The sequence below is a fragment of the Miniopterus natalensis genome, chromosome 2, assembly GCF_054644295.1.
Source record: "Miniopterus natalensis isolate mMinNat1 chromosome 2, mMinNat1.hap1, whole genome shotgun sequence".
Classification (NCBI taxonomy): domain Eukaryota; kingdom Metazoa; phylum Chordata; class Mammalia; order Chiroptera; family Miniopteridae; genus Miniopterus; species Miniopterus natalensis.
The window spans coordinates 55,340,852-55,356,386 of record NC_142082.1 but is presented as its reverse complement, the minus strand read 5'-3'; the positions used below and the strand labels follow the sequence as shown (position 1 = coordinate 55,356,386).

Genomic DNA, 15,535 nt, shown 5'->3' with positions numbered 1-15,535 from the left:
CTAAACAGCTCAATATTGAAGAGTTTAGCGACAAATGACACCCTAATCTGTGGAATACAATCCTGCTAGTAAGCACATGCTGTTACTATTTTAAAGAATACAGATGTATATTAACTTGGGACCACTTGGGATGCACATTTTAGTTTGAGACTCAAAACCTTCTTAGAGTGTTGTCTAGTGCAATTTCGTCCTGAAGTGGATCCGTAGTCTAGTAAAACCCTCGGTTTAACTAGTTAAACTACACATTTACATGGCCAGAGTGCCAATGAGTATGTCTCATCAGACATTCCTGGAAGCTGTCTGGCCAATAGGAGTGGTTTGAAATGGTTCCCTAATCACTGTTGAAATCACTGATAGTACTGTCTGTCCGCACTATGACAGACAAAAGCTGAAATGTATTAAACATAGCAATCCATCATCCTGCAGATGGAAAGCAGGAGCCAGGCGAGTTCAGAGGCAGTGACTACCCGCTGCTTAACAAAAGCTGGAGTCCTGACAGTTCAGTCCCTTCCTAGCTCCTCACTACCACCCCTCCGTCTAAGATGAATGAGTGTAATCAATGAGGGAGAAAGCCTGCTGAGGACCTAAAACTCAAACATTGTTACATTTAAAGTGCTGGGTTTTTTCCTAATCAAAATTGTTGCTTAAACAGTTTTCTCCAGATATAGGGAGACAGGCATTAAAGTAAATGAATGAATGAATAAATGAATGAACTGTAGATTGAAGAAAGCATATTCTTAGAAAATACTGCACTGTTAGAGCGGTAAGTTTAGAGAGCTAGCTTTGAAAGAAAGCTATAATACCAATTCTGAGGAAGTTTTTTTTTAAAAAAGTCAATTAAGGGTAAGTTTACATTGTTTGAAGCAACTTAATAGTGCTGTTCTTTTGAATGCCCAGGGGATTATAATTTCTAAATAAGCACCAAATAGAAACGAAATGCTATTTGCTGAAGTTCAATTCAGTTTGCATACTTGTTTCTAATAAGGACATATGAGTCACAAAATAGCCAAAGGGAGGGAAAAACCCTCAACTGCTAACAGCACATTAACAAAGTATAGAAAGGAAAGACACTTTTCTTTGGGTTGCAGCCTTGTCATTTCCAATTTTCTGCTCTTTGGACATGCTTGTATTCAAATTCTGGAACATCCATTCAGCATATCAATCCTAATTAGACAATCTGGGTCTGGAAAGGATGAGAGTTGGGTCATTTGCATAATTTAATCATAAATACTCAGTGATACATATTTCCAAATGCATTTGTACAATTATCTTTTCATCCTTGGGGCAATGGTATTAATATGATTAGGCAATATTTCTGGAAGAAAACAGACAAGTATGCACTCTTTTTAACTGCAGCTTAGGGCGATATGAAAAATTAATTAATTTCTGAAGAAAATCAATTTCTCTACGTGACCATATTAGACATTGCTAAACCAAGACTCAGAAACCTCTCTCAATCACTACATTTTATCAGGCCCTTCTAAATTCTGATTAGTATGTGAACTATTCAATAGAAAACTTGTAATGTATCAAAAAGCATCTTAAATTTTGAAGAGATCTTTCTCTCTACTTTTCACTTCAGATATGCCACCCTGCTTTACTTTAATGCACTGTTATTTAACCAGTCAATGAGAAGCCTGTGCTTTTGGTGTGAACTCATCTTGAGTGATCTTTTATTAATGTACATTAACCAATTTCAAGGACAATAGGATAAAGTTACTTTTTAAATGCTTCCTCAAGAAATGGATTTGTATTCCTCTAAAATAATCTTAATTCACACTAGACTGTTTAAGAAAAATTTAGATAAACCAAGTTCTCCCAAAGAGTACCATTGTTATAAGAAAAACACTGTAACATACTTAGTAGAGATATAAGAACCCAGGTGGCTAATCTGATTTTTTCAAATGAGATTTGGCTTTGTATGTTGGTTAGTACAAAAGAAAGTAGTCATATTTGTGAGTTTAAATGCACTATTCTTTTCTTTTCAATCAAATGAAAAAGTAGAAATTACTGCATGCAAATATTCAATATTCATTTAATTTGCATAAAGGTGCTTGAACAAATTTTTGTTTCTAACAAGCTCATTTTTCATGCGTTTTGTCTTTCATCCTAATCTAGCATCTGTCATTCCTTTTTGAAGTTATTATCGGCCCAATTCCCTCTTGGACATGGTTGCTGGGTGACCGGTATCTTAGCACCCACTTTGACAGGAACAGATGTGAATCTGATCAAGAGATTTCCCAAGAGTACCTGAAATCACAAACAACTTTTGTGAAAAACAAACAGCATCCCTGTCATGGGCCCTTATTTAACCCACACCCCCAAAGAAAGAGTAAAGACATTTGCTCCATTTTAATTTTATTTCCTAAACTTGAAATAAAATACCTTAAGAAAAATAAATTGTATCTTCACAATGTTGAATTTGGGAGATTCATTTAATATCAACAGCTCAAAAATCCAGTTTGTTCTCTTTTTGGCTAAATGTTTATAGGTAAATCTCACAATAAAGTGTTTATATTTTATGCACAATTTCACTAGAGTTTCTACAAAAGAAAAAAAGATTATTATGAGGATAATTTCGATGCTAAAGATATTTAAGAAGCTGAAATTTAGTTTGGTGTCTGAAGGCTTCCTATATTAAGTATGAGGTAGAATTCTATGCAATATTAAGGATTATTCTACTTATAGGAAATTATACAAACTATAGAAATTCCATCTCTCCTTTCATGCATTTTATAGCAAGATCTTTTTAAGGTGATTTTTTTTTTCAGTTCATGTGGTATACCATCAATCATTATTAAAAATAGAGTTGCAAAGTGCCACTGGAAGACAAAAAAGGTCATAGAAACTTCATATTATCACCGTTACAAAAGTCAAAATAGGTTTCTTTTCCTGAACTAGAGTCTTTTCAAGAACAGCATAGTGTGGTTAAGCCATGTGACCTAACCCCTCCCTTCCTGCACCACAGTCAGCGAAAATGAAGAGCAAGACCCCTTTAGATCACCATGGAACTAGTTGAGGCAAACTTTCAAATCAAATGAAATATTTAAACAAATGTTGGTATTTTATAAATATGGCATCAAAGTGATTGCAGGACATGTGCAAATAATTGATTTAATTTTGAACTTCATTCAAATAATAAATGTCAAAGCAAGGTAGAAAAATATTAGCTTATAGTGAGAGTAAGTTGTTTTTGTTTTGTTTTTTGCCATAGGACAGCCAATAAAAAATAATAAACAACACATGTTTAAAACTCTAAATAATTTCTCTGTGATAATAGTGACTATGGTAAGAAGGAAAGTGGTAAACCTTCCATTGAAAATGTCAATGCTGTTTCTCTAAGAATGGATTTATAACAACCGTTTTTATTAGGAATTTTTATGTTTGGTTCTCATAGGGAAATAACCAATTATCCAAATGGTTTTACCCACATTAAGTGAAAATTGAAGTGAAATGTCTTTGAAATTCTTTTTAATTTTTGAGAAAAGAACTTGACACCTCAATTCCAAAATCCAACCATAAAATTATTTAACCCTCATAATTGTAACAGCATATATTTGAGTGTGTGTATATACACATGTATGGTACTTTACCATTTGTGAAGTGTTTTTGTATATATAAGATTGAAAGCAAGTCATTCTATATGGAAAAGTAGGATCTATAATTTAATGGTGTTCATGAAATACCTTCAATTATAAACAAAAAGATATTATAACCCTACCCATTTATATTATTCATTTGTGTGTGTATATATATATATACACATGTGTGTGTATATATATATATACACATATGATATAACATTTTGATATTGCAGAAATTAAGTAAACTATTATATACATAAATTCCTCTTCATTTTGAAGATATGATTAACTCCAGTTTTCCAACTTAGGTCAGCCCACATAACTAAAGTGAATCCAACTAAAATAAAAAGAGCTTTCATGTATTCAATTTATCAATGACCGCCTTCATTCGTTACTATTAGTGGCAAAAGGAGCATTCTAAAAACCCCTTCAGGTGGTCTAACTAAAAAATAAAATGAGAAATATAACCACTTTAAATGTTTAAAGAAAAGGAAAATTAAATATATTCATGTAAAATTTCTTATTCTGAAATCTCATCACAGGAACAATGCCTTAAAAAAATTTCTTCCCATAATTGGGCTGATTCTTCAGGGGAGAGAAATTAATTTTTATAAAGTACAAATTCAGTGTTTTCATGTGCAATTAAAAAAATTCATGTTTAAGCTTCTTACATCCAAGATGTATATTTAAAAGGTAAGCATTTTGTTTAAAAAGTAACATCTTAATAATATGTGAAAACTTGCAGGGCTGCAAAATTTTGAGGGCACTTTGGTTTAGCTGTAAAATGCCATTCATGACTAATATTTTAAAATTTTCTTAGGAATATCTACTTGAGAAATTTGGTAGCCAAACAGGTGTTAACAGAAAGAAAAATCAAATGTGACCCAGAAGGTTCCAATATTAAGGTTTGAATTGGGATCAGTTCGTTCCTTTCCCAAGGGGTAACTTGTATAAATGTAATTCTATGGTTTCATAAAAGCAGGTCAAGTTTCTATCCCTGGGGGTCTTTTGGCAATTTGAAGCATGGAAGCACTCTTCCTGGCTACAAGTTCAAATCTGCATGTACTGTCAATGGTGTGAAGAAAAACTCAGTGAACAGCAGACATACATTCATCTTTGATTATAATGCGCACTTGTCAGAGGCTTTTTAGAGAGTAAGAATAAAGGTGTCAGAGCTCACAAGTCATAATACACTTTGAAGCCATTTTTAGTTACTTATATCTTTCCTTTTAAAATATATGCATAGCAGATGATGCAAAAAGTAATGCAAAATACACTTTTTACTTAGATATCTAAATGCAAAGATGAACTTCTTACCGAATATCATTTTACGCTTATTATATATAGGCAAGGTGTGTTTTTGATTCCACAAGCTTTAAATGAGCTTTGAAACTTTTCAGTAGTTACTGTTTTATTAGCTTCTGTCTACTTTGCATAAAAAATGCATACATGTCTGCACTTTTACCAATGATGTAATGACTTGACAAATGCCATGAAATGATTGAGAAAGTAATTGATTTCAATTTAACTGGACCTCTACCAGGTGTTTTCAAAGACAATTACAGTCCACTACAAGAAGTGGTAATACACATCTCCTTATGTAGACCTGCAGATTAACCCACTGACCTCATTCCTAGCTCACCTCATTGATGGTGAAGCTTTCAGAACAGCAATCATTTTTTTTTTAGGTTATGAAACTGTTTTCCTATCATTTATCCACTGATTTTAAAAGATATGCTGGTTCTAAAGTGCAAGCAGCAATGAGATAAACCACTAAAAGAAATGAAGCAATGACATCAAGCACATTAAATGTCATCCAATAATGTAAAGATTCCAGTGCCTAATAGTTTAATATCCATTTCACACAAACAAAATAATGTTCAGACATAAGTATTTTTCATAGAGAACTAAAAGTACATTTTAGTTATAAAAAGAAAGGTCTAGTAAAATTTTAAAAAGTTTTAAATCACCGTCCTATTAACCTTATCACATTGTATATTATATTTTTAAATAGTTCAGTATAAATTACTTCTCTCACCATAAAATTAATTTTAAATATATTTAACACTGTCAAACAGTCAAGCAGAATCTGATTTCTGTGTTATTTTATATTTCAACGAATTACAGAAAGCAAAATTAAAGCCAATTTTATTGGTAAGTTATTTTCCCACAGCCTCTGTGAGTGTGAGTGTGTGTGTATACATACACGCATATACATATATAAAGGCTTTTATAACAAAGATATAATTATTTAAGCATACATACGTAAATTATGAATGGACTAAGATCAATATAAACAAAAATGATCACCATAAAGATCTCTAAAATACTGATATTTTACACTTGTTGCACACACAAGAACACCCATCCTAGTATAAAATGTGTGACAATTAAAAGTGCTCCAGGTTATTAAGTTAAAATCCAAAGGCACTATTAGACTAAAACTGCTTAACTCAAGAAATATCACTTCCAAGAATTAAGCTGAAGAAAAATTATATTTCAAATATAAAAGAGGAATTAATACTGTTGAATGTATCAGTATGTTTCAGCAGAACTATGATGGGTTCAAAAATTTGTTATACCTTCAGATATTTGCTTTGCTCATAACTAAACAAAATGCCTTTGAAATATAAGACTATGAATAAGGCAGCAATTCACTGTTGCTATTAATAAAATTCCATAATGTAATCAGTTTAAGATTTCAACAATTTAATTCACCTGTTTGATATGTGAGTATAATAATTTGCTAATTAACTTATTCTAGAGATATTTTCATTACCTTTACTTAAGAAATAACTACTATTCCTTAAATTGAATAAGCAGGTATTTACTGCAAGTGTTTCTATGTGCTTTCATAAAATAATTCCTTTTCCACCACTACTCTTTCTTTTCTGATATATTGTATTTGTCCTGGAAAAAAACGCTTATTTTCCTGTTGTGACTGAAAGGGTAATCTGATTATTTAGAAACACTTGATACGATACAAATTCAAAGATGTTACATTGTCAATTTTTAATATTTTGTTTACCTCTTCATTCATTTATTTTAAGAAAAAGAAAACATTCCTCAATTCTTCAATGTTACTAATCCAAAGTATCTAATTTATTTTGTTACCTATCTCAGTATCGCTTTGTGAAAATCATGCTTGAAAAGCATATCCACTTTTGTGTCAAACATGTATACTACCTTCAAAATCCACTGCAAGATTATTATTTGTCTACTTATAGTTAAATTAAGTCTATATTCTTCAAATCACAGTAAATAATTTTGACTTCTCCCCTAGAACTACTCAGTGTATTCCAGGTATTATATTCATCTTATTTAATAATATGTTTTATATGCTTCAGTTAAACTCTTTTGTTTTTTTAATTTTTACTCTCTAAAAATTGTAAACCATGGGCTATTCAGTGTGTTGCTGTACTACACAGCTGTAGATACTTCAATAAACTTGTAAGAACAAAAATATAAGGCCATTTAAATAATGACACAGTGAGTTTTCCAGTTTAGTAAGTCGTCTTGACAACTTTCACTCAAGTCACGTACATTAAAATGTGCAAAAGAATCTCAGCTTGATATCCTGGATCAGATCCAACCTTATTTGAATCAGAAAGCAACAGGGCCACACCTTTAACAAAATTCAGTCATTGGCCATTTCAATATCCAATTTAGAAAAATCTACATAACCATTTTCTAATGGATGAATTAGAATCCTCTTATCTTATAAAGTAAATCCAAATCAGAATACAAAAGAAATGTAAAATGCAATTGGTTCAAGCTCCCTGAATTTGGAGTAAGTGGCGATATGGGTCAGTCTCTATATATGATTACATAATATGTTATATGACATTTATCTGCTATTTTATTCCACTAGTTTTAGTTTCATCATTAATTTGAAGGGGAAAAACGCTTTCATTGATTGATTGCCTAATTGACTAATTTATACTGGATAGAAAATTCTGTTCATAGTCATTTGCACATTTAAATATAAAGTGAATCATGAACTATAATAGACACACACTTAAAAGAGTCTCAGAACTTTCTCAAAGTAAATAGGTGCATCAAAATGAAGTGATCCACCAGTTAATCTAATAATAACTAATCACTAGGCCAAAGACAAACATACTATCTTTGGTGATCTTGTTTTCCAAAAAAATAATTTAGTAAACTAAGTACACTATTCTAATAAAAGTGTTTTCTGTACTGTGACATATACTAAACAGCAAATATCAGCAATTAAAAGTTATTTTAAAAGACAGCTACTGTAGCAAAAACCTACTTTTGACTGGAATTTGAGCACAAGGTAGGCTCACAGAGCCTCCGATATTCCTGAGACGTATCTATGCAGATAAGAGCCTTTGATATTACACATATCTGAACCCTAGTAGGCGGACTTTTAATTCAGGGTTTCCTTTATTAAAAATAAATTATTGAACATAACAAATATAATGGAAAAAAGGCTCCTTAATGCACTCAAAGCCTGTAATATAAATGTAAGTATATTTTTAATGTATTCTCAGCTAAAATTTTCATACTGCAGCATTTAGACAAGAATGTATATGTATGTATTAATGTATATATGTATATAACTAACCAATCACAATGCAGTAACTCAGTAGATAAGAGAATGGCAAATTCTGGCACTTGCTAATGTCATTCTATTCTTATAACAGTTCAAACATAAAATAATAAAACTTTATCTTAATTACGTACTTAAATACCCAATACTTAATATCAATTTTTTACATTTCCTGTCATTCTAAAGGTACATACGTAACTTGATATAACTTCTTTGGGGGGGTGAACAATCTAAAAATGAAATACTTGAGAGATAAAATTCAGGCAGCGTTTAACGTTTCAGAGAACCAACTAACAAAAACCTTGAAATTGAAATGTTGAGTGAAATCTAGAAGACTCACCTGTACCTATTTAGAAGGCATACTTCAAATGAATTTCTTCAGACAAAGATTCAAAGGGAGACAGTTTACAACCTGTGAGAGTTTCATATCTTACTATGTTTTGCAATACATGTGTTCTGTTTCTAACACAATGCAATTTAAATGATTATTTTATTTGATTAACAAAAGCAACTGTATGAAACAATTTGGTGGGATAACTTGAAAAGATAAAATAATACTAACTGATAAGCAAAACACAAATTGCTACTATAATAACGACTAGTTGGTTTCACACTAAGCTAATTTACAAATGCTACTGACATTCCAAAAACAAAACAGCAAATGAAAAACAATAAAGCATATTATGTTTTCGCATGCTAGTGAATCACACATGGTAAATCAGCAAAGAGAAGAATGATTTATGCTCAGATCCAGCCAAGACTTTAATCAATATTGGGTGTCACATCTCAGGAGGTTGGGGGAGGTAGTGAGACAAAAAGAGAGTGGCTAATATTGGTCTCAATAGTTTATACGCAACTTCCGTGACATGTAGTAGATTAAACAAAAAATAACAGCAGATTTGGACTAAAAAATGAAGAGTTAAAATTGTGTAATAAATGCAAATACGAAAAAAAACAAAACTGTGTAGTGGAATTCTAAAACAAAAAGCTTGTCATGTAGTTTATTCTACATAAATATTTAAAGCTTCACAAAATAAAATATTATATGTGCAAATCACATTGTCTCACAGCATTAACTAATAATCTGTGGAGTTCAGAAAGTAAACCATCTTCTATGTGCGCTTTTCACAATAATGACTATAATATTACTGGAGATTAACTCCAAGAAAAACAACAGGTTTGAAAGTTATTATCCAAATAACTCAAGAATTTGGATTTTGTAATATAATTTGACTGAACAACGTAAATTCTGAGTTATAACATTCTTAGATTTTATTTATATATTACTTATTAAATTATAATTTAGTAACATTTTTAAAGTAAACAGAAATAAGTGGTGGAACCAAACAAACTTTTATGTTTAGGCCTTAGTCTTCTAATTATGCCATATTCTTTTTGAAATGTTATAAAAAGAAACATTAGGCTTTATAGGAGCCATTAATCGACTGTAATACAAAAACTTCAAAAGCATAGTCTCTCTTCGTTTGAAGTAATTTTTAAATTTCTCTGTGCCAACTCTCATAATTATCTGTTAAAAGTAAATGTGTATTTGTGTTGAAACTTTCTATGTCGATGCACAAGTTTATAAGTGCATGCCATTGAAAAACATGCAACACGGGGTAAATGTTAAATAAATATAGACTGGTACCATGTGACATCTTTATCTAAACTCCTGATTTAAAAAAGAGAGCCAAGAATTGGAAAATATTTTATACTTTTTATACTAAAATTGCATCCACACATTACTACTGAACAAAAAAGACTTGCAAAGTCCTTCGATTTGCAGTCTATGAATGGTGTTAATTTTAAGACAAAAGAATACTGTTTGTGAATATATGTAAATGCATATAAAATGTCTGATAAAACTGGGATCTATCCATGTTAAAAAAACCTCTACAAATCTAGGGCTACAGAGTACCCAAATCACAATCTGGTTTGACAGATTCTGAGACAAAATCATCCTCTGGCAATACTAAAAAAATAAGCATTTTAGATAAAATAAAGTCACTTCCGATTACCTGACTTCACAGAATTCTAACCCAAACCTACAAATAAGAGACTGACTCATATACAGAGACTTGACCATGTACATAATTACTGTTGTTTTTGTTGTTGTTGTTTAATGGTTACCAGTTAATTAAGTGACCTCTGTTGCAACAGCCAAGTTCATGCAACTAATGTTTAGTTTAAAATAATAACTGAAGGAAGTTGATCAAGGTCAGACTTGGTCCTTTGACAACTTTTAAATATATTTCCTTCCATTTTCTTTCATGTTTTGAAATTCTTACCTCTAGCTTTACTGTCAAGCAGGTGATAGTCTCTGTTTCCTCTCCTTGTGGTAATGACAGAAGGCTTCAACATTTATTCCAATTTTCATAGACAGCATACTGATGCAATAGCCCCAAGCAAATTAAACCCACTCTCAGGTTTGTTACTAACTTACTGAGCCACTCTGAACAAGTTTTTGAACATTTCTTTTCTTTAACATCATTTTGGTTCCTCAGATTCCCTGGTATCTAAATGCTATAAAGACACATAATTAGAAAATGTTCTATAAAAAGCTCAAAGTGCTAAGATTTGATGTTTCTCAGATACTATGTATATACTGTTTTATATAATTTGCCTTTTTTCAGTTTCTCTTATCCTCTGCATTAAATTATTCCTTTGGATAGTCTCTTAAGTAGCCAGAGGAGAAAGAAACAAAATTAAAGAAATCAATATATTTAAGTGAATGAAAAAAGGTCTTAATAGCAAAAGCATAAACTGGACTTGAATAAAAAAAGTAATTTTAGTTTTTTTTTCAAATTCAAGATGCAGAACATTTTAGGTATTACTTTGAAAGTAAAGAACTAAGACAATAACACCTGTAATTATCATGTAAAATAGTAATGTTGTATACTACAAACAGTGTATTTCGGTAAAGGAGAGTTCAATTATAAGTTTTCTATTTTCTTAGTCACTGGCAGAGTTAGGAAAACCTAGGTAGAGATCTGCAACTACAGATCTTCAAAGGATAGCGGCTGCTGTGTTTGCATGTATTTGGGTTTGAGCAACTCTTGCAGTTGATAAAAGATCAAAATGCAATAGTAACTCAACAAACTTACCATGTCTAACTTAAAAATAACCTGAAATGGAGTTTTAGAGTAACATATTTAATGGAAAAGACCAAGTGATTGAAATATGATTAGAGTATCGATGATACATTTTTGAAGAGATGAACAATTCTACTGGAGTTAACTTTTCTTGGCTCTAAAATGATAAAGTCCAGGGAGCAATTGTTAACTTCAGAGGGGGGAAAAAATAGAAATTTTGCCAATAACTTTAAGAATATCCCCCATTCATATGGAGAGGACTTCAATTTCAAAGTCTAAGCAAAAATTTCAGGAGAAAAACAATAAGGGCATAATTGTAAGAGGTGTGACACTACCTGCTTTACATTGATTATAACGCTGCAGTCACTGAAGGAAGTTTTCTCCAGCAATTTTTGTGTGTGTTATGTGAAATAGCCATTAACTAGATAGTACAGTGCGTGCTGCAAGAAACACACAAAGAGGATTCCAGGGCAGAGTGGTTTGATTACTAAAGAGAAAAACAGTAGCGCTTCACAGTTTACTGGACAGACAATTTTATAACATTCATACCTGACCTGGCTTCAAATTTCAACTAGCCTTCTTTCTAATAACTCCGTAACAAATTTCTGCCCTGACCCCAATAATTCTAACAAAGGATTTTTGGCGAATAAATTATCTTCTGTACGTCCAAAGGCTCCAATCATCTCCGCAAGTGACGTTTAGTGATCACGATCCCCCCTCAGTCTTCCCTGTCACCTGCCCCTGCTCTCGGCCAGGAGCGCGTCCGCCCGCGCGCGCCCCGAGCATTCACCCCAAAAGACTAGAAGGGAAGGTTCAAAACAGACACACCCCCGGGTCCCCCATGCAGACAGTGGCGAATAAACACAAAAAGTTTCTGGCTAGCTCAGGACGGGACGTTTGTTGAGTTGGAGTTGGTCTCTCTCGTCTAACAGTCTTCGGGGGCACCAGCCAGGAGTCTTCTCCCGAGGAAGAAATGGTTAAGAGCCCTTCACCTCGGGTTCGGGCCGGTCGCGCCCTCCCCGTCTGGCCCTCCCGCCTCACCGTCCCGGGTTCTGCCGGGGGCACACACCCTACAGGAGCAAAGCTCCGGTCCTCCTCCCGGTCTCTAAACTTATCGGTGGGACAAGGGAGCTCGGCGCGAATCCTGCGCGCAGTTCTCACGCTCCCCGCGTCGGGTCCCAACTTTCCCTACGCGCCTTCTCCCGACCACTGAACTTTTCCCTCCGCAGCGAGCCGCGGGGACAAAGCGGCTCTGTGAAAGCGGGCGAAATGACTCTTTCTACCCCGAAACTGACAAGTGACCCCACTCCCGCCCCTCCTCCGTAGGTCCTCCCCCAGGGAGCGTTCATTAGCATAAAACTGGTCCGGCCGGGCTCCGGGCCCCGGCCTCCCGGGTTCGCGCTCTTTGCGGGGCTGGGGAAGCCACCGCACCGCTGCTGCGGGAGAGCCCGAGCCCGCCCGCGCACAGCCTGCACCTGCTCACGGCGTGAACCACTAACCTGGCACTCAAGGGGAAAGGGGGGGGGGAGAAAGAAAGAAAGAGCAGTTTGTTTAGAAAGAGAGCGCGAGCGGCGGAGCGAGCGAGCTGCGGTCTTCCTTCCCCACGTCTCCAGTCCAGCTCCCCAGAGTCACAGGCCCCCGAGCACCTCCCCCTACAGAAGAAAACCTGCTGGCCCCTCGCATCTGCCCCGGGGCAAACGTATTATCTACTTTGCACACGCACACACTCACTCGCGGACACACGCACACGTGCGCGCACTCCCAGACCCCTCCCCTCGGCGGGCTCCCCCTCAGGGTTTCGGGGCTGAACTCGCAGCGGGTCCCCCGGGACTGCCCCCGGCCTCGCGGCCTCCGCGGTCCTTTCCCTCCCGACCTCGAAGGGGCCCATTCCCGCCACAACCTCGGGGGCCCCCCTCCCCCGACCCCTGCCTGGCAGGGTCACCACCTCCCTCCGCCCCCGGGGGACACCAGCCCCTCCGATGTCCCCGGGCTGGCGGCGGAACCCCGGTCCGAGGGAGCGCACCCGAGGGCAGCCGCGCGACGAGGGGGCCCCGGAGGCTGGGGCGGCCCAGGGAAGGGCCGTGACTCCTGGAAAGGCGCCGTCCGCCTCCGTCCCACCCCCTCCGCCCCGCGGCGTGGGGTTCCCGCGTACCCCGGCAGCCAAGCCCCTGCGGGCAGGCGGGCAAGGGGCGGACCTGGACGGAAGGACGAGAGCTGGGGGGCGGGGGGTGAGGTGGCAACTTCTCCGAGGGCCGGGCGCCCCGGGAGCCGACGGCCGCACCGGCCGGGGCGCGCCTGCGGGCACGCGGAGCGAGCGGCGCGGGGCAGGGCGCGGGCAGGGCGCGGGCAGGGCGCGGGCAGGGCGCGGGCAGGGCGCGGAGGGTGGGAAGGGACCGGGCGCGGAGGCCGCCCGCCCGACCCCGCGCTCACACTCCCACTCCCACTCCTTACCTGGCGTTGGTGCAGTCATTGTAGAGGGTCTCGAAGTCCTTCCTGGAGATGAGTTTGCAGCGGTTCACCCCGGGCTGGATGGCGCCCAGTCCCCTCAGGATGCGGACCTGCTCCACATTGCACACCACCGGCGTGATCTCCAGCCGCTTCAGCTTGGTGTAGACCGTGTGCAAGCCCCCCACCAAGTGCTTCAGGAACAGGTCGAAAGCCTGGGGCAGGCAGATCAGCTCGCAGCCCTCCACCGTGAAGGAAGCCACTTTGGCCCCCCTCAGATCCACCATTTTGCACTCATTATTCTGGGGGGTGTTTTCCACTGGGGACGGGGTCGAGTACACGGGTTTCCCAGGGAGGGGGCCGCAGCTGCTGCTGCTGCTACTGCTGCTGCTGCTGCTGCTGCTGCTGCTGCTACTGCTGCTGCCGCCGCCGCCGCCGCCGCCGGTGCTCGCGGGGATGGGGGTGCTGGAGGCGCCGCCGCCGGCGCCAATGCCGCCGCTCGCGGCCGCCAGGCTGGGGTTGCCGCCGCCGCCGCCGCCGCCGCCTCCGCTGCCCGCGCTGCCGCCGCCGCCGCCGCCGCCGCCGCCGCCGCTGGAGGGGACCGTGGCCGCCGCCGCCGCCGCCGAGGCCAGGGACTCCGGCCGGAACAGAGTTGGCCCCGAGGACGCCGGGGGCCCGACGGACGGAGCCGGAGACGAGGTCGCCGAGGAGGTGGAGGTGGTGGTGCCGGAGGAGGAAGCAGACGTGGAGATCGGGGGCTGCGGGGGGACCAGCTGGGTCGGAGGGATCAAAGCCGCCGGCACGGCCATGGTCACATAGAAGGGGAGCGGGAGGCGCGGAGGCGAGGGGAAAGTTGCCCGCGCCCCGGGGAGGGCAAGGGGGAGACGGGGGAGCGGGAGCTAAGGGGCGGCCACAGCCGCAAGTCCGGGAGAGCGGCGGGAAGGGGAGGCGCGGCGAGACCCAGCGGGCGCAGGAGGGGCGAGCGCGAGAGGCGCGCCCGGAGAGAAACGCGCAAAAGTGTCCCGCAAGTCGGCCGGCGGGTCCTCCCGGGGCTGGGATCGGGGGCCGGGCCGCCGGGGGGAGGGGGCGCGGGAGGGTCGGCGGCTGGGTGCGGGTCCCGCCGCCGCACAAAGTTAGAGATGAAGGTGAAAAGGAGGAGGTTGGAGGACTTGGGTTCGCCCCGGCAAGCACATTGATCAAAGATTGAGAGGGGAATGACAGGGAGGAAGGAGCGGAAAAGTGCCGGCTGCCGGCTGGACGAGTTGTTGTTGTCACACGGTGCAGAGGGGAGGAGCTCCGGAAACTTGAAATACCCTTTGAAGCCGCAAAAACCTCTCTCACTAGTATTAACCCAAATTATCCAACCAGGAACTCGGAGCGGGGACTCGGAGCGCGCGGGGCTCGGGGGCGAGCGGGGAGCCGGGGGAGGGGCCGGGGCGCGGGGCCGGGGGGGCGAGGCGGCGGGCGCGGGGGGATCACCTCCTTCTCCTGCACGACCGTTAGACTGGGTGTCTCACGCTCCGTCTCGTCCGCGAGCACTCGCCTTGTTTTTTCCAAAACCTACGAAGCGAGCCGCCGGCCAACTTAAAGCGGAGCCGGAGCGCTTCGAGCCGCCCTTCCAGGGTTTAGGATGCAGCTCAGCTCGGGTGTTTTTTGTTTGTTTTTGGTTTTGTTGTTTTGTTTTTGTTTTTTTGTGTTTTTTTTGCAATGAGATGTAAAAGAAAACACCCCCCCCCCCACTTTAGGATTATTAAGAAATGATTTTAAGTAACATTCCCATGTAAGCAGAGCGTAGATTTTTAGGCATCTGGTTGTTTTTCTCCATCACGTTATTTATC

At 39.8% G+C, this 15,535-nt stretch overlaps 1 protein-coding gene across 1 annotated transcript in view; it reads right to left on the bottom strand.

Annotated features, from left to right (window-relative positions):
- DACH1 (dachshund family transcription factor 1) overlaps window positions 1-14,756 on the bottom strand; it is a 393,489-nt gene extending 378,733 nt beyond the window's left edge. The window contains exon 1 of the mRNA XM_016216439.2: window positions 13,704-14,756. Coding sequence (XP_016071925.2) covers window positions 13,704-14,506 — 803 coding nt within the window. The 5' untranslated portion in view covers window positions 14,507-14,756. The remainder of the gene's footprint in view (window positions 1-13,703) is intronic.
- Between the last annotated feature and the right edge of the window lie 779 nt (window positions 14,757-15,535).